Source organism: Antechinus flavipes, chromosome 2, assembly GCF_016432865.1.
Source record: "Antechinus flavipes isolate AdamAnt ecotype Samford, QLD, Australia chromosome 2, AdamAnt_v2, whole genome shotgun sequence".
Classification (NCBI taxonomy): Eukaryota; Metazoa; Chordata; class Mammalia; order Dasyuromorphia; family Dasyuridae; genus Antechinus; species Antechinus flavipes.
This window is the reverse complement of record NC_067399.1, coordinates 33,587,268-33,614,476: the sequence shown is the minus strand read 5'-3', so window position 1 is coordinate 33,614,476 and position 27,209 is coordinate 33,587,268. Positions and strand designations below refer to the sequence as shown.

Here is a 27,209-nt window from a genome sequence, read left to right as displayed (position 1 = left end):
CCTTGCCAGCATATTTGGGGGATGTATTTGGTTCCTTTTCATGTTTATTTTATGTTGAATATTAGAAGAATAAAGAAATAAATTTTGATAAGCTTTGAATTTTGTCTAAGGGATAAAAAGAGGGGAAAACTTAACTTTGTAAAGAAGTCTTTTGTAAAATTTAAATGAAAAAATTGTATACACATGAATGGAAAAAATACCAGACACTAAATTATTATAAATAACTTGGTTATAATTTGAGGATATTATGTTCTCAGTAGAGGAGATTTGAAGTATTGACCTAACATGAAGAGTGACAGTGATAAGTCTCACAGATTTTTGGAGATGGAATCCCTTCCTTCCCTCGACAAACCTCTGGACCATCCCAGGGGGACCCTCCTCAGACAGCCAGAACTGCTTCTGGACGGGCTCTTGAGGAAGCTCTTCTTGACATCAGGCCCTATTTTACCTCTCAGTTTCTTGGGAGGGGATGGACAACAGGAGCCAGGCAGAACAAGTGTAATCCCTCCTCCCAGGACAGCCCTTCATATTTGAAGGCTGATACCACATTTGCCTGGCGAAACATTCTTAGCTACTTCCAGATCATTGTCTGTCTTGCACTGCTGGGCCCAGTCTTGAATGCGGTTCTCCAGAGGTCTGACCAGGCAACCCTCAGAGGGACTCTCCTTTCTTCCAGGAGCTGATGCTCCTTCTTGAGCTCAGGGTGACATTGCGTGCTTTGACCGCCACATTATACTACTCACTTACTGAGTTTGTAGCTGACTAAAAAAGCAAAACAAATTGCTGTTGGGCCTCCCCCATCCTGTGCTTGTGAAGCTTGTGATTGTAAAAAAAATTTGGGATAAAAAATAGCTTGAATAATTAGCAAGATATTCCCCAGTATCCCCTTAGAAACACTGATACAGGGAATGGATGTGGATAGGAGTTGGAAATGTGTTTTGGGTCAGGAGTGTCCTTTTACCAGAGGAAGCCACCTATTAAAAGCGGGATTAGAATAAGATAATTTTCAAATACAGTTTACCAAAAAAGCTTAGTCACCCTTAAATGTGTTAATTAATTAAAACATGGTATGTATTCTTGGCCATGACGTGAGAATAGAAGGTTTATTATATTATAAAGTCAGAGCTGCTTGGACAAAATCCTCAAATGTTGAATCCTCATCTATGTATAAAAATAAAATTTTACGTGGTGTTAATGCTGAGGTGTCATGTAATGGGTGCCATGATATCAGTGATGGAATCTTTCTGGTCCTCCAAAAATATTTCCACAGGAATCTCTTAAGAGACCTCAGTTTCCTCATGTTATATTGCTCACAATACCTGCTTCACATGTTGTTTTGAAGAAAGTTTTTCTGTAAATCTTAAAGCAGTGTATAATAAAGGTTGAAAAAGAGGTCAAAGAATACTAATATTGGTAAGTAAAAGTACCCGATCCACAGCATAATAGATTCTTAAAAGAAGAAATTCTGATAATGTTTAAATTGATCTTCAGGGTCAGTATTCCTTAGTATATTCACTTGAATAGAGACAGAAGAAAAAATCCCATACATCTAAAATAAAGGTAACCATATTCCTATCTAAGGATTTCAGACATCAAGAGCATGTGAGTTTGGGGAACAGAAAGTAGTCCGTTTTGGCCAGATTGTCGAGTGTCTGAGCGTGATTAACATGAGGTTAGACTGGAGAGAGGTTGGTTGGAGGGAGCTGAAAGTCTGTCCATGATGCTGGAAGCAATGGGGTAGATAGATAGGTGCTTCTTACTAGTGCCCTTCTTAATCTAGGGTGGACATGGTCCCAGCACCTATCATCCCCTGGCACACAGCAGGCACTGTAAGACTGCTTGGTCCCTTGCCCATTTATTGATGCTGACTTGTGGTCTACTGTACTTGTTTGTACTTCCCACTTAACCCTTATAAAGCAAGGAGGCCAGTTTTCCTTTGTGACTTGTGGAAGCCAAGAAGCCATCGGGATGGTAGCAGGGAAATGGCACAGCGGGTTCACGTTGTAGGAGCAGTCCTTTCAGAGAAGGCTGATTGGCCAAGAGAGAAGAAGCCTGTTGCTATAACCGAGAAGGAATGTGGGCAGGTGATCATGGAATTGTGGTGATCCAGATTTCAGGGTTTTTTCTGAGGCCTCCAGACAGCTGTACCCACCGGCCATACAAAAGAACTGAATTCGTTTTTTTCTGGCCTTTCTAGTCTTAGTTGGCTCCAAGGCTCTTTGCTAAGGTCTCTTGGCTCCAGACCAACAAAACCCTTCTTGAGTCCTGTTATTGTCCCAAGTTCATGGGCATTGGGGTAGAATATAGGAAATGGAGCTCATCTAAGGCTAGAAAGAGACAAAGGAAGTTGATCCAGACAGACTAACCTGTGACTGTAAAGTAAGGATACCAGTTTTTATTTTGTGATAAGTATGACCAGAGATTCTCGTGAGCTATGCCATTGGAGCACAAATGTCTACAGGGCCAGCTAGGCCAGGAAAGCTTAGACTGTATCAATAGAGGAATTCGCCAATTAGCCAACACGAGGTGAGAAGCTACACTGTTCTAGGAGCCACGGGAGCTCTTGAACAGAATGAAACAAACCCTGTTCCCAGTGAGCTCACCGTATGTGCAAATATAAGAATAGCTAGACTAGAAACAGAATAAACAATGATGCTTCGGAAGTGCTGGCACTTATAGGAAACATGGCCAAGGCAAGAGCATGGAGACTGGAGATGAAGTCATGTGAGAGGAAGGCAAGAAGTCCAGCTTGACTGAATTGTAGAGTTTGGGAGGGAAGCTGGCTTGGGCCTCAGGTGATTCTGGCCAGAGAGGGCAGACATTCTCTGGAGACCCTCTCAGCGCTCCTGGTTCTCTGGGCTCTTCTTCCTCCTCAGGAGCAATCTTGCCCACTTGCATTTCAGGCTCAGCGCCAGGACCTGTTCTCTGTAAGGAATCCTAGTCTTGCTCACCTGAGTCCGCTCAGCTCACTGCAGACCGCTGTTAGTGCCAGCCTGAGTTTGATCCCACTCTGGCAGCCTCCTTCCCCATTCTTCTCCTTCTCCACTCTGCTCCTGCCCTCCGCTTTCCTTCCCTCTCCTTCCCCTCAGCTTCCCTGCTCTTTGTCATGTTTGACCTTTCTCTCATTTCATGAAAGCTCCTCAAGAATTACTGTTCACTGGTTCCCAACTCTTCGTGACCCCATTCAGAATTTTCTTGGCAAAGATAGTGGAGCGGTTTGCTGTTTCTCTCTCCAGCTCATTTTACAGTTGAGGAAATTGAAGCAAACAGGGTTAAGGTCACAGAACTTGTGAGTGTCTGGGGTCACGTTTAAACTCAGGAGGAGGAGTCTTCCTGATTCCAGGCCTGGCACTCTATCCACTGAGCCATCTAGCTGCCTTCCTCAAGAGTAGGGGCCATTTTGTTTTACTTTGTTTGTATTCCCAGCGCAATGCCCAGAACATAATGAGTGGCTAATAAAGTCTTCACTACGCAAACAATTATTTAAACAAAGAATAAAAGACATATCGGTGATGGTTCGTAGGGAGTTGTGGATGCCCAAAATACAAACCCAAAAGAAGGGAATGGTAACTCTGAAAGGTCTACAAACAACCTTAAGAAAACACAGCTTGGCCACTGGCCAACTAGAATTCCTAGAAGAAATCGATCAAAAAGGTAACAAGCATCTTATGACTGAAGAGAGAACTCTAGAGGAAAGACTTGGAAGGAGGATGAACACCTAGGAGCAAAATCTAGAAGCCTGATGCAAGTGACAGCTTCTCTCAAGATTTGAATGAACCAAATAGAAGTTAATAACGCCATGAGACAACAAAAAAATATTAAAACTAAAAAGACTCTCCTTTCTCCACCAAAAAAAAAAAAAAAAAACAACCACCCAGAAAAAACTATAAAATCTCAAAAAAAAAAAGAAAGAGGAAGAAAAAGAGAGAGAGAGAGAGAGAGAGAGAGAGAGAGAGAGAGAAGAATCATTGGCCACTAGCTAGGAAGCTAGATGTGCAGTGGTTAAAACACTGGGCCCAAGTTCAAATCCTGCATCAGACACTTCTAACTGTATGATCTAGGGCTCTGTGAGGATCAGTTATAATTGTAAAAGTACTTAGCACAATGCCTAAAAAATGCTTGTTTTCTTCCTTCCTGCTAGAAAACTAAAAAACTCCCTTCCAGCTCTGGAAAAAAAAAAAGAAAAGAAAAAATTGCTCAGATATCATATTTCAAGAAATTTTGAATAAAAACTTCCCAGAACTGTGATTCATTTTCTAAAAGAAACTTTAAAATGAAAACTTTTGGGAACATCCTAGCCCAAATTGGGAAATTCCAGGTCAAAGAAAAAGTACTCCAAGCAGCCAGAGACAAAGTTCATCTTACCAAGGAGACACAGTCACCATTCCTAAGATTTGGCAGCTACCACCAGAGGAGAGAAGAGCTTGGAATACAATGTGGCGAAGGCAAGAGGTAAAGCTTTAAAACAAAGAATAACTTACCCAGCAAAACCGAATCTACTTTTAACAATGGAAGAAATAGGGCATTAGTGAAACTGAAGCATTTTTCAAGCATTCCTGATGAAAAGAAGTATAATCAAATAAAAAATTTGAATTGTAAATACAAGAGTTAAGATCCAGTCGACTAAGAGTTACTGTTTGCCAGGCTCTGTGGTAAATGCTAGAAATGCAAATGCAAGTAGAAAGACAGTTCCTGTCCTCAGGGACCTGGCATTCTAATGAGGGAAGATAATACATAAAAGGAGGCTGTGCAGTTAGAGTGACATAGGAGTGAGTGGGAAAGATATCGAGGCAGGATCTATTAGACTCTGGCCCGAGTGCCAGATGCGGCAGCTGAGGACGATTATCCCCTCACCCAGGGCTATGAAGTTTCTTTATTTAAAAGAGTTTTTTTTTTTACTATAGTCTGGCCCTCCAACTGTCTGAGGGACAATGAACTGGCCCCCTATTTAACAAATTTGAGGACCCCTGTACTAGAGGAATGGGCTACCCAAATGAAGTGAACTTCTAGGGTAAGGAGGCTTCTGTGACTTGGTAGAGTAGAGGTCCTGAAAAAAGAAGGAAAAGGTAAATTTGAGTGATAAGCTAGACCTCAACAATAAGAAGGAACTAAAGAAGTATGAAGTGTTTTATGTACTAATAGGAGAAGAAAGAAGGGTCCTCTCAAAACTCTGATATCATCACGAGAGACAGTCAGTAAAACAAAGTACTTAGGAGAAAATAGTTTAATAGTTTAAATAACCAAGTTTCAGAAGGAAAAAAAACATTAAAACAAGACATAAATCAACACCTAAAGAAAAATTTCCCAGGACTTGATGGGTTTATGGGTAGATTTTATCATGTAGGCACAGAACAGTTGATTCTAATATTACATAAACTGTTTGAAAAATTAAGAAAAGGAGGAATTTTACCAAATTCTTTTTTAATATAAAAAGCTGTTAGTCTAAATAAGGAAAAAAGAAAACTATGTGCCAGTATCTCTAATAAATGTCAGTATAAACATTTTAGTGAAATATTAGCAAAATCTATATTAGCATAGTTAAAAGAATTATACCAGGAATTTAGTGTTGGTTCAATATGCATAATAGACTATATTAATAACAACACAATAAAAATCACAATTATGTCAATACATTCAGCAAAAGCTTTTGACAGAGTACAAAGCTATTTTTATTAAATATAAAAAACTACAGGAATAAATGGTTTTTCCATAATATGGTCAATAGTATCTAAAACCAAGAGCTACCATTATATGTAATGAGGATAAAATAGAGATCCTTTCTATAATATCAGGGATAAAGTAAGGTTGTGCATTTCCATTTGGCAGAATGTCAGAAATGTCAGCTCTAGCTGTTAAAGAAAAAGTATTGAGGCAGTAAGCACTGGCCAAGAGAAAATACATTTATCACTTTTGCATGTGATATCATTGGATTACTTATAGAATCCCAGGTAATTAGCTAAAAATTAATTGAAATAATAACTTGCAGGATAAAAAATAAATCCACACAAATCATCACTATTGCTGTGTATAATCAATGAAACCCATCAGGAAAAGATGAATTCCTTTCCAAATAACTACATGTGTTATGACATATTAGGCAATTTATCCATCAAGACATATAAATGCAAATAGAAACTCCTTTTTAAAAAATTAAGTTATTGGAGAAATACCTGTGTTACTGGAGAAATTGCAATTGTTTATGGATAGGCTAAATCAATATAATAAAAATCACAATATTGAAATCAATTAAATTATCAAATTATTACCTTATAGTGCTGTAAAATATAATTATGAAACTCAAATGGAAGACCAAAAGATCATTTATCTCAAGGGAAATTATGAAAAAAGAATTTGGAAAGAAATATCCCAGCCATGCTTGATTTCAAAAGTCTACCTACAACAAAGCAATAGTCCTCAAACCTGTTCTTATGGTTAAAAAGGAAAGACACATCTATGAAGCAGATTTATAATCTAAAGAAACAGCAGATAGAAGCTTAGTGCTCAGAATGTAGAGAGACCCTAAAGTACCCTAAGAACTCAACTGATTTTTAAAAAAACTTTCAAGAAAATCCAAAGGCAGCCTGCAGAAGTAACCAATGCATCCCACCATCTATTAAGCTTTAAATGGTTACATGACTTTAACAGGTCATATCATAAATCAAAGGAGGGAGAAAAGAGACCACCTTTTGGATTCATGAATTGGATAAGAGTTTTTCTCCAAATAAGGTCTTGAGAGGATAACAAGAGATAAAATGGTAAGTTTTGATTACATAAAATTAATGAGTTCTTACATAAAGCCAGCTGGAGACAGGTAATTGGGGAAGAAATCTTTACTGCAAGTTTCTCTGATAGATATCGCCTATTCAAGCTAACTAAGGAACACATGCAAATTTATAAAGACAAGAGCCATTCCCCAAATTGATAAATGATCTAAGAATTTGGAGAGGCCATTCGGAGAAAGGAATCCAAGCTGTCAACAGCAATAAGATCATTCTTCAAGTCTCTAATAATTAGGAAAATGCAAAATAAAGCAACTCTGAGGTCCCACTTTGCACTTATCAGACGGGCAAAGATGACAAAAAGGGAAGATGACAATTGTGGGAAGGGCAGATGCATTATTGATGACATCATACACTGGTGCAGCCATTTCAGAATGCAGTTTGGAGTTTGCCTCCCACTCCAATCCATTGAAGTTGTCAAGCCCTTTCACCCTTTCTGCCACTGCAAGGTCTCTGTCCCAAAAGGCCCGCTAAAATGGGCACTAAGGTACATGCCTTTTGGTTGGAAAACAAATTATGGCTAATGGACATAATGGGAAATGTAAGAAATGGCAGAAGTCAGGCTGTCAAGAGAAATAGTAAAATGAGCAGAATCAGGGGAACAATTTACACAATAACAACAGAATGTAAAAAGTAACACCTTTGAAAAGTCTAATCAATGGAACAATCGCGGTGAGGCCACACACTGCCCATCCAAAGAAAAGGGGATGTACTCAAAATGCACATGAGACAGTTTTGCTTTGCTCTAAATATTTGTTATAAGCCTCCACCTCATCCACCACCCCTGCCAAGGGGATTGGAGGTTGGATTAAGGATGAAGTTCTCCCTTCCTCCCAAAATGAGAAGAGACTAGAAGGCCAGAAGTAGCCAAACACAGGGTGGCATACATTGTTAAATGTCGAATTTCTTATATGCTTGAAGGTAGATCAAAGGTAAACAAATTTATATTTGATTCTGCAGACAGTAAGAACCTACTGCTGTTTGAATACGGAGGAAAAAGTGTCTAAACTAGGTAGAACTGAGCCTTATTAGCCTAATAGCTAAGATAGAATTGTTGTTCCAAAGAGCTTTTCAGGCTATAAGTTGTTCTCTGCCCAGGGGAATTTGTTTCCACTTTTTCCAGATAGCTCAAATCCTGAGAAATAGCCTTTTAATGAGCCATTCTTACAGACAGCTCCCTGTTCCCATGAAGCATCTGGAGAAGGACTAGGCTAGAAATGATGTAAGAAAATGAAATCTATATGCTCCTGAATGTTTCAGAATGTCCCATTTAGCTGATAACGTCTGTTGTTCCGTACAGATATTAGATGGACTTCAGAAGTCCTTTTAAAAAAAACTCTTAGGAGAGAATGAGTTTCAATTCTCCTTTTGTTCCTTTAACTCTTTTCATTCCTGTTTTTCCACTATGATTTTGTGTCATTGACAAGAGTTGGTAGACTCACATATTCTAAAAATGGGACAGGACCTCAGAAATAGTATAGTTTAATAGCTAACTATCACAGAATCAAAGATTTATGACTAGTAAGAGATAGAATTAAATTTTTTTCCAGTTGCATCTAAAAAGTGTTTTAACATTCATTTAAAAAATTTGAGTTGATGCAACCCATTCAACATGTAAAGGACTGCTTGCCATCTGGGGGAAGGGGTGGAGGGAGGGAGGGGAAAAATCGGAACAGAAGTGAATGCAAGGGATAATGCTGTAAAAATTACCCTGGCATGGATTCTATCAATAAAAAGTTATTTAAAAATAAATAAATAAATGAAATTTGAGTTGAGCGATTTTTAGATGATGAAATTGAAACTATTTCTACTCATATGAAAGAGTGTTCCAAATCACTGTTGGTCAGAGAAATGCAAATTAAGACAACTCTGCACCTGTCAGATTGGCTAAGATGACAGGAAAAAATAATGATGAATGTTGGAGAGGATGCGGGAAAACTGGGACACTGATACATTGTTGGTGGAGTTGTGAACAGATCCAGCCATTCTGGAGAGCAATTTGGAACTATGCTCAAAAAGTTATCAACTGTGCATACCCTTTGATCCAGCAGTGTTTCTACTGGGCTTATATCTCAAAGAGATCTTAAAGGAGGGAAAGGGATCTGTATGTGCAAGAATGTTTGTGAATTGAATGGATGCCCATCAATTGGAGAATGGCTGGGTAAATTGTGGTATATGAATATTATGGAATATTATTGTTCTGTAAGGAATGACCAGCAGGATGAATACAGAGAGGCTTGGAGAGACTTACATGAACTGATGCTGAGTGAAATGAGCAGGACTAGGAGATCATTATACACTTCAGCAAGAATACTGTATGAGGATAAATTCTTATGGAAGTGGATCTCTTCAGCAATGAGAAGATCCAATTCAGTTCCAGTTGATCAATGCTGGACAGAATCAGCTACACCCAGAGAAACAACACTGGGAAACGAATGTGGACTACTTGCATTCTTGTTATTCTTCCCAGATTATTTTTATCTTCTGTATCCAATTTTTCTTGTGGAACAAGAGAACTGTATAAATATGTACACATATATTGTATTTAAGATATATTTTAACATGTTTAACATGTATGAGACTGCCTGCCATGTAGGGGAGAGGGTGGAGGGAAGGAAGGGAAAAGTTGGAACAGAAGTGATTGCAAGGGACAATGTTGAAAAAAACCCATGCATATGTTCTGTCAATAAAAAGCTATAATTAAAAAAATTGAGTTGCAAATTTTCCTTCTCCCTTCTTTCCCTCTTCTCTTATTGAGAAAGCAAGAAATCTGATCTAGGTTATACACATATAGTCATGTAAAACATGCTTCCATATTATTCACATTGTGAAAGAAAACACAGACCAACCACCTCTTTCCCCTTTCAATAAAGAAGTTTCTATCTGCATTCGCCTCCAATTTGTTCTTTCTCTGGAGGCAGACAGCATTTTTCATCACAAATCCTTCAGAATTATCTTAGATCATTGTATTGCTGAAAATGGCTAAGTCATTGACAGTTAATTATCATACAGTATTGCTGTTATTATGTACAGTGTTCTCGTTCTGCTCATTTCACTTTGTATGAGTTTATAGATCTTGCCACATTATTTTGAAAGTATCCTGTAGTGTTCTCTTCTTTTTTATGTGATGGTTCTTTGGGAGCAGGTTTCTTGGGGAGGTTTTCTGGGGGCAGCCTTAGTTTCGATTCCATATAATAATCACCTCAAATATAGCCAGCTGAAAAAAATCCAAATGTTTATTTTCTCCTTCCAAGTCTTGTCTCTTTCCTTGGGCTCAGTTAGCTTTCTTAGAGGCCTATCTCCCTCCTTGGTTCCAAGAGCTCTTGCAGCTTGTCCTTTGCCGCCTCCAGCTCCCTCTGAATCTTCACAACTGTCGCCTCCACTCACTCCCAGCTCTCAATCTCCCAGAGTACTCTTTGGCCCTGAGAGCTTCTTGCTTATATGCTGTACACTGAGTACACACCAATCATTATATCACTGAGAAACCATTATTTGTTGTATGATTAAATCAATGCTAAACTAGATTTAACCATTGTCTCCTCAATTCCACTTAGCACCTTGTTTCAAGTTCTGGCCCATAACATCTCCTTGTAGGATCAGATCAATCATATTGAACCATGCTAAATTAGATAATTATTGTCTCTATCAATTCTAATAACAACACTTTGTAAGGATTCCAACAGTATTCTATTTATTATTTCTTAGAGCACAATAACTTTCTATCACAATCCAACCACAATCTATTCAGGCATTCCCCAGTTGATGAGCATCCCTTCAATTTCTATTTCTTTGTTACCACATAAAGAGAAAATTAGGAATATTTTTGTACATATAGGTCTCCTCCCCCTTTTGGGGGGGTATATCTGTGATACAGACCTAATAATGGTATTGCTGGATCAAAGAATATACCCAGTTTTATATTTTTGGAGACATAATCCAAATTGTTCTCCAGAATGGTTGAATTAGTTCACCACTCCACCATCAGTGCATTAGGGTCCCAGTTTTCCCACATCACTTTGATCATTTGCCATTTTCCTTTCTGTAAGGATTCTATAAGGATTGTTTAATCTAATTCTCTCATTTTACATTAAGAAATAAATAGCAACAAATATCTGCCTAGAAAGATGGTGTTCTTTCCCTTACCTTGTGTGCCTCCAGCTGCAGCTTTCCCACATTATATTTTCTCTGTGAATAGAGTACACAACAAAAACAATTTGATAGGGAAAGTGAGGTGGTTCAGTGAATAGAATATCGGCCCTGGATTCAGAAGGCAAATCTGATCTAGCTGTGTGTGACCCTGGCCAAGTCACTTAAACCTGAATGCTTCCAAAATCCCTCCAAAACAACCAAAAAACCCCAACTTGATGACACCTTGTTTTCTTCCTTTGTATATTCATATATTTGGCAAGAGAAAGATTTGATATGTTGTTGAATACTGTTTAATATCTCCTGTGGACCAAGGGATCATCTCTTCTATCAAAATGATAGCTGCTCCTAACTCACCATCAGTGCATCACATCCTTTGCATTTTGTTGGGGATGAGTTTCCCTGAGCCAGATAAGCCATACTCACTTGTCTATCCCTCCACTCCCCTATTCTTCCTTAAATTAATGTCTTTTATATTTCTATCAATAATATTAATATATTGTATAATTGTAGTTATTACATAGTGTTTTTCTCTTATATTTTATTTCTTGTTATTTCATGTCTTTCTAAATTCCTCGATGTTCCTCATTTGTTATTGTTGATAGTTTTTTCAGTCTTTCACCAGCTGTGACTCATTCATGTTGTTGTTGTTTTTCCCCCTAGTTCTTTCCAGTGACAAATGTTGATCTTTAATATATTTTTCAAATGAATTTTTTTTTTCATTATAAGACTTTGAAATGTTTGGTGTATTCCCAGTAATGCAAGGATTTGGTCAGTATGGGTGTGGTTGTTTTTATGATATGTATTTCTGATGTCTAATCAGGCTGATTAGAACTCAAGTTATCTAATCCATTACTATATCTGCTTTTGTAAATTGGTTTTGTCTTTGACCGATTATCCACGTAAATTTTAGATAATAGGTTTTTGGGTTTTTTCTGATCATAAATGTCATCATTTGTGATCACCTTGGGATAATTTATTTTAAATTTTTTTAATAATAGGTTTTTATTTTTCAAAATGCAAAGATAGTTTTCAGCATTCACCCTTACAGAACCTTGTGTTCCACATTTTTTCCTCCCCTCTCCCCTAGGTAGCAAATAATCTAATAGAGGTTAAACATGTGCAATTCCTCTAAACATATTTCCACATTTATTATGCTACAAGAAAAATCAGATCAGAAAGGAAAAAATGAGAGGGAAAAAAAAACCAAGCAAGAAAACAACAACAAAAAGAGAAGAAAATACTATATTGTGATCCACACTCAGTCTCCCTGGAATGCAGATGGCTTCTCTATCACAAGTCTCTTGGAACTGGCCTGAATCACCTTGCTGTTGAGAAGAGCCATGTCCATCAGAGTTGATCTAGATGTTAGGTTTTCATTATATTTGCACAGAAACTTTTCTGATCAATTATTTCTCTTTTGTCATGATTATACTGTTCTTAAAACAGAACTTCATGCAGTCAGATTCATTAAGGCCCATTATAAATGCTGCCTCCCTCAGGCAAGACTATAGATGCCCAGATGGGCCCTGAACCCGAGACTTCTAAGGCCTTTGACCAGCCTGGCTCCATGGGCTTGATCAGAGACTAAGAGGGCAAGTGGCACAGCGTGGAGAGAGTGTGGTGCTTGGGGTCAGAAAGAGCTGAGCTGGAATTCTGTCTTAGAGACAGTTCCTGATTCGTGTGACCCTGGGCAAGTCACTTGGCTCCTCGTTGCCTCAATTTCCCTATCTGTAAAAGGATTGTTTTGGATAATAATAGCACTCACTTCAGCTGAGAGCCTATGCTATACGACCACTAGAAACTAAGGTAGATGTAGGCCATCCCATAAGCTCTCCCAGCCACTGACCTGGCTTCATGTCCAGATCCTGTCCTCAGGAGTCCTATGATCTTAGCCAAGTCATTTGACTCAGTTTCCTCGTTCTTAAAATTACAGGGTTAGGCCAAATAGGGTGTGCCTTGATCTGGCTCTAGTGGGAGTGTTGGGTCTTAGTTCTGGTAAAAGAAGGATTTGATCTAAGTTCAAGAGCATCCAGGAGTAGTAGGCTGGATGATGGGGGGCCTCCTGCCTTAGAAGGCTCCCCTGCCTCGGAGCTTTCCAAGACTCGTCTGCCGTGTTATAATGGCGATTCATCTGGATTAAGCTCTGGAAACACAACATTGCTAAGGTCCCTTGAATCTCTAACAGCCCAGAAGTATACAGAAGAGAAATATATAAATTATTTCTATCAAGCATTGAGACTCCCTGTTATTGACCTTGCATTGTCTTCCCATTCAGAGTACTAGTAGTTTAGAGCAGTTTGGCAATTTTCATAGTTTTTATATTCTTTGGAATTGGTATCAAAACCATTGGTGCAGGATATACAGAGGCAGATCTGAAAATTGGCAAAGACTCATAATAGGATTAGAAAAAATGAGATTATACTTTTTCGACTGTATGTCATTTATATTTTTTGTACATTGATGTAATTATTCTGAAAATAGAAACTACAGTAAAAAATTATGGATTTCAGCATCAGCAATATCCTCTGCAGGCAGCCTCTGATTTTGGTGTTTCTATCTTCTTCAAAATTCAGATATCCAGAGAGAAGAAGAAAAAGTAAAGCGGTCCGTGAAGGATGCGGCCAAAAAGGGCCAGAAGGATGTCTGTGTGATTCTGGCCAAGGAGATGATCCGATCGAGGAAGGCTGTGAGCAAACTGTATGCATCCAAGGCCCATATGAATTCTGTTCTCATGGGCATGAAGAACCAACTAGGTAAGAAGCACAGCCCTAGCGTTAGGCTGCCCCTGGGACTCCTCCTGGAGGGCTCAGCCGTTCTTTAGAGGGCTTTCCTCTCTTGGTCAGTGGTGCAATAGGAAACTTTTGCTTTAATTTTAATCGTTCTGAAGTATAAGCATCCCTAGTTATTTTTATTTTTATATTATTTTATTTATTTTATTTTTATTTTTCATTATACATTTCACTATCATTTTTTTCTCCACACAACCTCTCTACTCCCAATCTTAAAAAAAAAAAAAAAGAAAAAGAATAGCTTTGTATTAGCTCTCTATAGGCAAGCAAAGTAAACCCCATACCATCCGCTTCTAAAACTGTCCGTCACGATGCCTCTTGAATCTATCTCCTCTCTGACCAGAGAAGGGTAGCAGGCTCTGGAATTGGGGCTAGTCGTTGTTCTTCAGTCTTTAAAGGTGTCATCATTATTATTTAAGTTGTTTTTTAAGTTGCCTACTTCATTTTATATTGGCTCATGCAGGTCTTCCCAGACTCTCTGAACCCATCTTTTTTGCTATTCCTTATAGCATAATAATAAATGATGACAATATATACCATAATTTTCTTAGCTATTCCCCAATTATTGGGCGACCCCTTAGATTCCTGTTCTTTCCCATTCCAAAAAGAGCTTCTATGCAAACTTTTCTACATTGGATCTTTTTTCTCTTTTTTGATCTTTTTGGGACATAAGCCCAGTAGATGTATCAGTGGATCAAAGTTAAGTACTTTCTTGGAAGTAATTCTACGTTGTTTTCCAATATGGCCATATTAAGTCACCGCTCCAGCTAACAATGTCATTTTTTCTTTTTTTTCTTTTTTGTGATTTTTGCCAATCTGGCATTTATAAATAGTTTGTATTTCAAAAGTTCATCTGTAGAGTAGTTGTTTAGACCTCAATGTATTTAACCATTAAGATTAATGTTTATAGATGACAATGAGAATCCCAAACTAGCCCTCAAGAGCTCATTTAATCTTTGATTTAACTGTATTACGGTAGTGGTAATACCAAACCAATTCTGGGGGGCTCTAAGAGCAGGGGACCCTGAACAGGAAAGAAAAGGAAAAAAAAAAAGTTCCATATTTCTTGAGATCAAAGCCAATATTAGACAGAATTAGGAAATGGGCAAAAAGCTTGTTTTTTGTTCCTTCTCATCCCCCATTCTACACACCCCATAGCAGATGGCCCGTGACTTGACTTACTGTGCTGTGCTGCTTCCCCAGACTTGCATCTCCAGACTTCCTGTGTCCTTTTCCCCAACAATGTCTTTCCTCCACAGACTTGCTGTCAGGTAGTAAAAAAGTTGTCGTGTTGAGTTAGTTAACACTGATATTTGAAAGACTAGAACTCTCCCTCGGCCAGAAGAGGTAAAAGGAAAGGGATAAGCATTTATGTAGCGCCTTTAGACAGAAGAGCAAATAGTGTCTTGACTTAATCATGATTTCATCCATCGTAAAGTGGAGGAACCAACAAGGGTAAATGCTGTTCTGCATCTGCATCTCCTTAACAAGGAGGAACTGGTTAGTGAGGTGGACATGACGGGAACCTGGAGGAGGAGAGGAAATCTGACCTTGGACAGTCAGCCTGGATTTGGGGGCAGGGTTCAGAGGGGGGGCCCATCTGCCCAGGCAGAGCCTAGAAGGCAAAGTAATGGAAAGAGGGATGGAAGGAACATTTATGAAGCACCTACTGTGTGCCAGGCACTGTGTTAAGTAAGTTTTATCTCATTGGATCCTGTGCTATTATCATTTATTCCCATTTTACAGTTGAGGAAATGGAGGCAGCAGAAGTGAAGTGACTTGCCCAGGATCCCGCCTCCAGGCTGAGGCTAGATTTGGCCCCGCCCCCCACTGGGTGGCTGACTTGGGGGACTCTAAGCACTTGTCAGATGTGCCCCGAGTGTGGCCCAGTCTGAGCAGACTTTATATTTGCCGCAGTTTCCTGGAGGCAGGAAATGTGAGCGCCACCTTTGGCAGCTTTTCTGAGGCTGAGGGGGCCTCGAGCTACTGACCTGGAAGGCAGGGGGAGAGGGGGGCAGGGCCTAGAGCAGTGAGGAAGGCAGACGGGGCGCTGCTGGAAGAGGAGCCGGGGGCTGGAGGGGCAGCCTGGACTGCCCCATCCTGTCCCCAAGCTGGATCTCACCCCCTCCCTTTGCAGCATTCCCCTCAGAATGGTAGGAGGTCCGTATTTGTGTTCGCAGCACTTAGTGCTTCCTGGAAATGCTTAATTAATGCTCATTAAGGGACAGAGTAATTAACATTTATGTGGAGCCTGATCCTCACAGTGACCCTGTGAAGTAAATGTTACTGTGAGTCCCATTTTATGGATGAGGAAACAGATACAAGGGCTTAAGTGATTTGGCTAGTGTCTGTGGCAGATTTTGAATTCAAGTCTTCCTGATTCGAGGCTCCATCCCCTGAACCAGGTTCCTGTGATACAAGATGGACGGTGTGTGAGAGGCCGAGGCCATCCTGGGAGGGTTCTCAGCTGAGACACTGGAGGGCTTGGCCGTGCCCTTGCCCAGCTCGTTTGCCAGCTGAGGAAACTGAGGCAGACAGGTCCCTTGTTCTCGGTGGAACGCTGGGAAAGTAGGGGATCGGGCTGGGCACCTGGGGATCAGTTCCGGGGTGTGGAGCAAGCCTTTAGTTCTGGGCCAGCCTGGATGGGGGGCTCTCTAGCTTCCCCCCTTGTTCTGCAGATCAAAAAGCCAAGAGTCCATGGGGTCCCCTTGAGGAATTGGGAAGAAGCCAGCCAGGAGACCGCTGTGGTCCCCTGGGTCTTAGATGGGAGGGCCGGGCCCAGGGCAGCTGCTTGAAGGGAGTGGGGACGGGGGTGTTGAGTGAGGAGTCGGGGATGCTGTTTGATTGTGGGTCTGGCTCAGCGAGAGGATGGCAGCAGTGGGCAAGCTTCCTGCCAGAAAATGAACAAAATGTAGAAAACACAATTTTGAACATGGCCAAGATGGAATTGGATTTGCCTGATTCTGCATTTTTTTTTTTTTTTTTTTTGCAGTTTATTTTCTTTTTCTTCTTCCAAAAGAATGGGGAGGTTGGAGGGAGAAAAAATGCTTGATAATTGAAAAAATATATTTAATTTTAAAATAGAAATAAGAAAGTAGGGAGTAAGGAAGGATAATGAGTCTGAGATGTCAAGTGCACAGGTGAAGGCTGGAGGTCTGCAAAGGGATTAAGGCAGATCTGAGAATCATTTGCACAGATGGAACTGAGCCAGTAGGAATGGATGTTATCACCACGCGAGGTACACAGAGAAGAGAGAGCAAGGAGGAAGGGAGGGCACCCATCGCTAGTGGATATAAGCTGGGTGATGGCAGCCAAGAAGAGTAAAAAGAGATCAGGAGAGAGCCGCGTCAGAAAGACCGAGAGAGAAGTTAACCCTTTTGTGATTTTATTGGGCAGGCGTGATCTACAAGCACTTTGGACATTACTAAAAATACGATTCAGAATGTTTCATGGTTTTTCTCTTCTTGTTAGTTTGAAATTCACATTAAGTAAATCTGAAGTAATGTAGTGATACAGAAAGATTTATCAAGGTTTCCATAGCCAACTTTTCTCCAGCTGTCTAAATGAAGCCGCCATCTTTAAGTTCTGATACTCCAGTCCTTGAAGAGGACATGAGGACATGGAAATGGCACTAGAAATATACATGGGAAGAACAGCTAGCTGGACTTGGCTATTGGAGCAAAAGGATCCTGTATTTGATAAGATAACAATTCTGAGGACATTGAAGGGTCTGTTCTCAAGATACTTACTAGAGAGGAAGATACCAAATATTTTAAGAAAAAAATCTTAGACTTCTTAATTATTGAAAAAGATGACCAAGTAATATTATCTTCTCTATGTGTCTATTTTCCTATTCTTTGCAAAGTTTCTAAGACGATGATTTACAAATACATCAGGGTGTCCTTGTTATGTTTTATCTTATTATTTTTTTAAATTTTGATTCAAAATATTTCTTCATTAGCCATATTCAGACAAAAAAAGGCAAGAAAAGTAAACCAAAAAAACTTCAGTCTGCACTCTGAGTCTGTCAGTTGTCTCTGAAGATGGATTAACGTTTTTCGTGTGTGTTATCAGTTTGGAAATAACTGAATAAGTTATGGTATGTGAAAGTAATGAAATAGCGTTCTATAAGAAATGATGAGCAGGCTGATGATGGTGAGCTTGAAAAGACTCACATGAACTGATGTTGAGTGAAGTGAGCAGCACCAGAACATTTACACAGTAACAAGACTATGTGACGATCAACTGTAATGTTGATCACAACAGTGCGGTGATTCCAAGCCATTCCAATAGACTTAGGATGGAAAATGCCATCCACATCCAGAGAGTGAACTATGGAGATTGAATTGGATCGAAGCATAGTATTTTCACCTTTTTGTTTGTTTTTTCTTTCTCCTGGTCTTTTTTTTCCCCTTTTGGTCTGATTTTTCTTGCACAATATAACAGATATGGACATGTTTAAGTCCTTAAAAGGATTGCACATGTTTAACCTAATCAAATTGGGGAGGGGAAAGATGAGAGAGAGGGAGAAAATTTTAGAACACATACAAAAAAAATGTTGAAAATTATTTTTACATGTATTTGTGAAAATAAAATACTATAAAAAACATTTTTCATCATGATTCTTTAGAATTGTGGTGGATCCTTGTTATTGATCAGAATTACTAAGTCTTTATAATAGTGCTGTGACTGTATACATTAGCCTTCTAGTTCTGCTCACTTCACTTTAAATCTTTTCATTATTTAGACCTTTCTAGGTTTTTCATCACTTCTTACACTACAATCATTCCATTGCATTCATAAGCCCCAACTTTTTCAGTCATGTATTCTTCCATTAATATTGAATTGCTTCAAGTTACAGAAAACCCCACTTTGCAGAGGTTAAAGTCTTTCTTGGATCACCCTGTAGGCAGTGGAGAGGTTCATCATGGGCATATGTGGGCTACAGAAGATTCCTAATGGAGAGTTACACAGGAGAAGCAAGATTAAGGATATTATCACACACAGAGAGATGATTGAAGAGAAATTAGTCTGCCTAGATAGCGGTAACAAGAAATAACCAGTGAACTACCTGCATGCTTCATGATGGGACCTTGCAGAGTCGAGAAATAAAGAGATATTCCCACATCAATGAAATCACAGATCTAATAAAACAGTAAATAAAATGAAAATTGCTCTAGTACATTGTATATTTTATTCTTTTTATTCAAGACTGATATCAAGAAAGAAACACAGTACAGCATTAGTAAAAATAAGTGTACTAAAATGTAGCGTCTCTGCTTTTGGCAGAGTTGGTAGGCTTGCTTTGAGCACATTGTAATGGAAGAAGTTGGTGAATGTGTCTTAGACCGATTTTTTTCCAGATGGCTGATTTTTGCAGTAAGGCATTCTTAACTTATATTGCCTCTGCAATATCTGTTTTGGTTGTGTTTGTGTGTGTGCGCATGTGTGTGTACGTACCATGTACCATGTGTATTCCAGAGGGGAGAATCTCTTGTCCATTTTGTTTCTTTTTTGACTTAGACCATTTCCTCTTTGTCTCAAACTCAAATGAAAGGTTTGTGGATCTGCTCATTAGAGTATTCTTGTGGTTTAAGCAAACTAACAGCAGAGTGTGTTGGGATATAAATAACTGTATCTAGGAGTTTTTAGTTTGATTGAATTACATTTTAGTAGAATATAAAATGAAGAGCAGTCTGGATAAGGAAACCCAAGCTTGGGCTTCTGGTATTTTTCTGACACATCAATAAGAGGTATTTGAGTCAGATATTCCGATAGGACCTTTCCTTCTTTATCTTCATTGCTTGGCTTGCCAAGAGACCAAACCTATGTTCTCTCTTTTACAGATGAGGAAACTGAGGCACTGAGTGATTAAATGATTTGCCCCTGATGACCCAGCTAGTAAGTAATAATAGTAATATTAGCTAGCATTTATATAGCACTTTAAGTTTGCAAAGTGCTGTATCATATCTCATCTTTACCTGAGTATCTGAGACAGGATTTGAACTTCGGTCTCCTAAGTCATACTTGGATAGTTTTCAAATGGTAATAAAGCTAAGAGGCTAAGCTAAAACATCGTATCCCAGAGTGGAATCCTTAAAGGGACTAGAGCATTGGCCTGAATCTGATAAGATAGAATTAACTTAGAATTTATGTAAACTTAAATTTGAGTTCAAAACTTAATCTTGTAAGTATATGGTACAAGTGACATGTACAAAAAGTTTGTCCGAAAACTCTATTTGTGGAATTTAACTCAAATACTCAGCTACATCTTTGAGTTCAGTCTTCTCTGTGTCATTTTGGTCAATGCAGATCACTGCCCGCCTGCCCCTCTGGGATGACTCTTGTCTGTCATAGGGGGCCCAGCCAAAGTACTGGAAACCTGTCTCAGTTTCTCTTCATATCCCATGGATCCCAGCCCATCTTTTTTGATCATCCTCTGATGACATCCTTTACGCAGATTCTCCTTCTTAGTTTTTTTTGTTTGTAATATGTTGCAATGTGTTCCTGTCTATTACATAACTTTCCATTGCCCTTTTGAGTGGTCCTCATATTTAATTCTTCAGGGACTGAACTGTTACATGACTCTACTCATTTAAAGAAATAACTGGTACTTGTAGTAGTAAAAAGATGGGCCTTTGATTCATGGAAAAGATTTTTAAAATTTTTATAATTTCTTAAAGACTTTTTTTCTCTAGTTCAATGAGTTTGGGCCCAACTCATTCACTGTTTGCAACCTTTATCCAAGATATTTATCCTGATGAATGAATAGGTTGACCATCTAATAACATATCATTATCTGGACAATTAGATATTCTTCATGAAGTTTTTTTTTTTTCCCTTTATGTACATGAGCCAAACTCTTTCAAATGGCTATGGTGAATAGAGGAAGAGTAAGGTAGAATAGTGGAATTTCCTTTTTGTTTTTAGATTTTATTTTCCATCCAAATTCTCCCCCTTCATCTCTTCCCATACCCATTGAGAAAGCAAGAAATATAATACCTGTTATACATATGAAATCATCTGCAACATATTTGCATATTCCAAAAAGAAAAGAAAGGGGAAAATTATATGTCAATCTGTACTCTGAATTCATTAGTTTTCTATGTAAAAGTGACTACCGTTTTTCATAATGAATCCTTTGGAATAGTGGTAAATCGTTGTGTTGCTTCAAGTTATTAAGTCTTTCCCATTTGATTATCTTTACAATATTGCTGATATTGGGTAAATTATTCTCCTGGTTCTGCTCCCTTTACCTCTACATCAAGTTTATATAAGTCTTCCTGTACTTTTCTTAAAATGACCCCTTTCATCATTTCTTAGAGCACAAATAGTATTCCATCACAATCATATACTTCTAATTTATTGAGCCATTCCCCAATTGATGGATATTCTCTCAATTTCCACTTCTTTGCCACCACTACTAAAAGCTGCTCTGAGTATTTTTGAACATATAGGTCCTTTTTTCTTTTCTTTTTAAAAAATCTCTATGGTAAAAATAAATAAATAAATGAAATTAAGAATAAATACTCCCCCCCCCAAAAAAAAAATAATCTCTTTGGTATATAAACCTAATAGTATTATGACAGGGTGCATCATTTTATAACCCTTTGGGCATAGTTTCAGATTGTTTTCCGTAATGGTTAGATTAGTTCACAATATCAACAGGGCATTGGTGTCCAATTTTTTTCTACACTCTCTCTAGCATTTTTCATTGCCCTCTTCTGTAATGTTTGCTAGTCTGATAGGACAATATCTTTAATTTGCATTTCTCTAATTATTAGAGATTTAGAGCATTTTTTTCATGTGGCTATTGATAATTTTGATTTAAAAAAAAAAAAACTGTCTTTTCATGTCCCTTGACCATTTATCATTTGAGGAATAGTTCCTATTGAAATTTGATTCAGTTCCCTATTATATAAATTAAGAAGCTAGATCTTTACTTGAGAAACATGTTGCAAAGTTTTTTTCCCCCCAATTTCCAGCTTTCCTTCAAACACTGGTTGCATTGGTTTTGTTTACGAAAAAAAAAATTTAATTTTATGTAACCCAAATTATCCATTTAATCTCACATCAACCTTTTTATTCTTATTTAGTCATGAACTCTTCCGTTGTCCATAGATCTGATGGATAATTTCTTCTATGTTCCATTAATTTGCTTAAATCACCCTTAATATCTAAACCCAGCAACCATTTTGAATTTATCATATGTGGTATGAGATGTCGGCCTCTGTGTAATTTCTGCCACACTACTTTTTCTAGTCATCCCAGAAGTTTTTATCAGATAGTGAGTTCTTGGTCCATTTGCTAAGATCTTTGGGTTTATCAAACACTAGGTTACAGAGTTCATTTGCTTCTGTATATTGGATATCTAATCTGTTCCATTGATCAACCACTCCATTTTTTGTGCAGTTTCAATTTATTTTGATTACAGCTTTATAGTATAATATGAGATTTGGTACTACCAGGGCACCCTTATTATTTTTTTTTTCATCAATTCTCTTGATTTTTTTTTGTTCTTCAAGATGAATTTTGTGATTTTTTTTTTTCTAACTCTAAAAAGTAACTCTTTGCTAGTTTGATTGGTACAACACTGAATGAGTAAACTAATATAACTGGTATTGTCATTTTTATTATGTTAGCTTAGCTTATCTTTAAGAAATTAATATTTCTCCAATTACTCATATCTGATTTTATTTGTGTGAAGGGTATTTTGTAATTGTGCTCCTATATGTGTCTTGGCAGGTAGACTCCCAAGTGGTTTATATTTTCATCAATTATTTTTAATGGATTTTTAAAATTTCTATCTCTTTCTAAATGTTTTGTTGGTGATATGTAGAAATAGTGATGACTTATGTGGTTTATTTTATATCCTGAAACTTTGCTGAAGGTAGTTTCAATTAGTTTTTAGTTGATTGTCTAGAATTCTCAAAACTATATACCATCATATAATCTGCAAAGAGTCATAATTTGTTTCCTCATTGCCTGTTTTTAATTCTTCGGTTTCTTTTTGTCTTACTGATAGAACTGGCAGTTCTGATACAATATTGAGTAATAGTGGTGTAATGAACATTCTCCAATCTTATTGGAAGATTTCTAGTTTATTTCCATTATCAAATAGTTTTGCTTTTGGCTTTTTTTACTTCTCATTAAAAAAAAAAAAAAACTCCATTTATTCCTATGCTTTCTAATATTTTTAATAGGAATAGGAATAATAGAAAAGTTGTATTTTGTCAAAAACTTTCTGCATCCATTGAGATATTGTAATCTTTGTTGTTTAATGGATAGTTATGCTGACAGTTTTCCTAATATTGAACCAGCCCTTCATTTCTGATTGAATCTAATGTGTTCACAGTATATGATCCTTGTGATGTACTGTTGAAATCTCCTTGCTAGTATTTCATTTAAATTTTAGGAAAGTTGTTTTATAGCTTTATTTATTTATTTTTGCTCTCCTTGTTTTAGGTAGCAGTGTTTTTGTATCTTAGAAGGAATTTACTCCTTTACCTATTTTTTTTTTCAAACAGTAAAACAAACACACACACACACACACACACACACACACACACACAGAGCAATGGAATTAGTATTTAAATGTTTGGTAGAATTTACTTGTAAACCATCCTCCCGGATGTTTTTTTTTTTTTTTTTAGAACTTCATTTATCATTTGTTCATTTTTTTCCCCCTAAGATAGGGTTATTTAAGTATTCTATTTCCTTTATATTCATCTATTTTATTGATTGCCAGTTTTATTGGCATATAATTGGACAAAACAGCTCCTAATTATTTTAATTTTTTTGTTGGTTGTATAGTCACATTTTTCATTTTTGATACTGACTGATTGTTTTTCTTCTCTTAAAAATCTATTTTATCATTTATTGTGTGGGTTTTTTTCCCCCAAAAAATCGGCTCCTAGTGTTACTTTAAACTGTACTGATCTTTCCTTTGATTTTTAAGATTTCTTTTTTGATGTATAATTGGGATTTTTAGTTTGTTGATTTTGGGGCTAATTTGGAGGTGATTCCAATGGTCTGATTATGACTATTAATATAGTAAAGAGGGCGTGGTGACCATGTGATGGGAGGGAAGGAGACTGACACCAGAAATGGATGTGAGGCTGTAACTGAGGAGGTTTGGCAGCTCCTTGGATGGCTCCGAGATGGGTATCTGGGTGACTGCAAGGATGGTGCCGCCCTTGGCAGAAAAAGGCCCATTCAGAAGAGGATGGATTGGAGGAGGAAGCTAGTAAGGGTGAGATGCTCACAGCATGGCCTGTTCAGAGTGTCAGTGACTTTGGACCCATGACCAGGAGTGACACTCTGACTAGTTATAGAAAGCAAGGAGTCATCTGCCTAACAGTCAATCAGTAAGCATTAAGTGCTTATTGTGTGCCAGGCACTGAGTGAGGCACTCTTGAACCTGTAGAGGAGTTTATACTGAGTGGGGATACAAATACTCAAATGGATAAGAATAGATCCTGGACCTCTAATTTCATTTAATGAGGGGAGCTGTCCGATGACGAATCTCCACTAATGCAGGTCAGCACCTACAAGACCTCAACAAGCATTTATTAAATGCCAGGAGTACAAAAAAAGGCAAAATGCTCTCAAGGAGCTAAACCACACGCAGAGGCCTATGTGTTTGAAGGGAGGGAGAGTAGTGGACCCAGCTAAGAGGAGTCTTTCAATGGCTCCTGCATGTGGACTAGCCGCCTGAGCCCACTGGCTTGGTCCTTGGGAGGCCCCAAAGGTAACAGGTCACGGGCCTCATGCAGACTTTCCTGGTTGTTGCTGATGCTTTTCTCCCTGGTATTCAAGAGCTTCTGATCATTGTCGTGTCCACTTCTTCGTAGCCCCTTTAGGGAGTTTCTTCCAAAGATGCTGCAGTGCTTTGCCATTTCCTTCTCCAGCTCATTTTGCAGATGAGGAAATTGAGGTAAAGTTAAGTCGCTTGCTCGAGGTCCCACAGCTAGTGTCTGAGGCCAGATTGGAACTCGAAGAGATGAGTCTTTCTGACTCTGAATCTAGATTTGATATCTCTCTTGTGTCACCCATGGAGCCCTCTGATCACTGTAAATAAATTGAATTTATCTGCTTGAGCCAGGAAAACGTTGTATACAGCGACACCAAAGTTGTGTGATCAACTTTTTTATTAAAGCTTTTAAAATTTCCAAACATATGCATGGATAATTTTTCAACATTAACCCTTGCAAAACCTTGTGTTCCAATTTTCCCCCTCTTTCCTCCACCCCCTCCCCTAGATGGCAAGTAATCCAATATATGTTAAGCATGGTAAAAATGTTTTGAAAATTAAAAAGCTGTAATTAAAAAAAGAGAGAAAAAAGAAAAAATGTATGTTAAATCCAATATAGGCATACATATTTATAAGTTATCTTGCAGCACAAGAAAAATCAAATCATAAAGGGAAAAAAATGAGAAAGGAAAAAAAAGCAAACAACAGAAAGAGTAAAAATACTATGTTTTGAACCACATTCAGTTCCCATAGTCCTCTCTGGGTATAGATGGCTCTTTTGATCACAAGAACTGGTCTGAATCATCTCATTGTTGGAAAGGATCACGTACATCAGAATTGATAATATATAATCTTGTTGTTGCCATGTACAAGGAAATCCTGATTCTGCTCATTTCACTCAGCTTCAGTTCACATAAGTCTCTCCAAGCCTCTCTGAAATCATCCTATTGGTCATTTCTTACAGAACACTAATATTCCATAACATTCATATACCATAAACTTATTCGGCCACTCTCCAATTGATTCTCCAATTGATGGGCTCAGTTTCCTGTTTGTTGCCACTACAAAAAGGACTGCCACAAACTTTTTTGCACATATGGGTCCTTTTCCCTTTTTTATGATCTTTTTGGGATAGAGGGCTAGTAGAGAAACCACTGGATCAAAAGGTATGCAGTTTGATAGCCCTCTGGACAGAGTTCCAAATTGCTCTCCAGAATGGTTGGATCAGTTCACACACAACTCCACCAAAAATGTATCAGTGTCCCAGTTTTCCCACATCCCCTCCAACATTTATCATTATCTTTTCCTGTCATCTCAGCCAATCTGAGAGGTATGAAATGGTACCTCAGAGTTGTTTTAATTTGCATTTCTCTAATTAATAATGACTTAGAGCATTTTTTCATATAAATAGAAATGGTTTTAATTTCTTAATCCAAAAATTGTTTATATCCTTTGACCATTTATCTATCAATTGGAGAATGGCTTGAACTATCAAAATCTTATTTAAAAATGTACCTGTTCCCTATTGGGATTAATTCTTATATATATTTTTATAACCTGTGAAAGTTTTTAGTATTTTGGTTTGGTTTTTAGCATTGATATGCATTAGGTATACAAAGCAGTAATTTTCTTTTGAATTAGGATTTTAATTTATAATCAATCTTTGTCATCTCTGTATTTCTTTCCAAATGCCCGGGAATTTTTTTGTCTTAAAAATATTTTCAAAGCCACTGGAATTATGAATTACTGATGAGTTTGAGACAGTTCAATCCTCTTGATTCCTGTGGGTTGTTTGTTGTTTTTTTTAATTCTTTTGATTTCTTCAATTTCTTTTAGGCTGTTTAAGTTCTTTTATACCTAAGTTACCAAATTTTCACAAATGAGGTTTCTGAAGAAATGTTCAGTCTAATTTTCTAATCTTGCCTATAATGATTTATAAGAATGAAAAAGGTTTCTTTTCTGTTGTGTCTTAGAAACCCTGGAAAACTTAATTCTTTGCCTTTTTTCCATTTGATCCTAGTAGACTACTCAGGAGAATTGTAGCTTTTGTTCCCTTTTTATATGCCAAAAACTTAAGGCCGTTTGTTTAGAGTTTTGAGCCTGTGTTTTAATCTCCAACCCTTGTTACTTTTAGTAAGTTGTTAGTACTTGTTACTTTTTCTACAAAATCCTTTCTTGAGGATCTCACCTGTCAGTAGTACTTGGGAGATGGTTAGTAATCCCTGATGTTCTACAGCAGTGGTACTCAAACTTGTTTTCAGTATCTTTATCCTATTAAGAATTATTGAGGATCTTTCCAAAGCGTTTTTATCTGGATTATATTTATAGACATTTACCATATTGGAAATAAAAACTATTTTTGAATTTGTAGACCCTCTAAAAGGGTTTCAGAGATTCCCAGATTCTCTAGACCATACTTTGAGAATCACTGTTCTACAGTCTTTTTGTAGCCACTCAGTTTTCTGTTTGTAATCTTTTTTTCTTGTGTTAAATCGTTTGAGACATTTTGTTGTCTTTCTGCTTTAATCCTCCATTGGCCCCTCCCTCAGGGGTCTCAGGGGTAGGATATTTGCCCTCCCCCGCCCTTGTCTTTCCGTCTCCTTGCTGGTCCCTCACGTGTCCCCAGTTGTTCTTCAGGTCTCCTTTCTTCATTAGGAGGTTCCCTGCAGGTATACTGGCTGCGGGACCCTCGGCTTCCCCGTGGCCAGCCGGGACCAGCAGCAGTGGCAGCATCTGGGC

The 27,209-nt window shown here is 38.0% G+C and overlaps 1 protein-coding gene across 1 annotated transcript in view; it reads left to right on the top strand.

The window, feature by feature from the left end:
* CHMP3 (charged multivesicular body protein 3) overlaps positions 1-27,209 on the top strand; it is a 39,069-nt gene that overhangs the window by 7,250 nt on the left and 4,610 nt on the right. Inside the window, exon 3 of the mRNA XM_051974396.1 lies at positions 13,502-13,681. Coding sequence (XP_051830356.1) covers positions 13,502-13,681 — 180 coding nt within the window. The remainder of the gene's footprint in view (positions 1-13,501; positions 13,682-27,209) is intronic.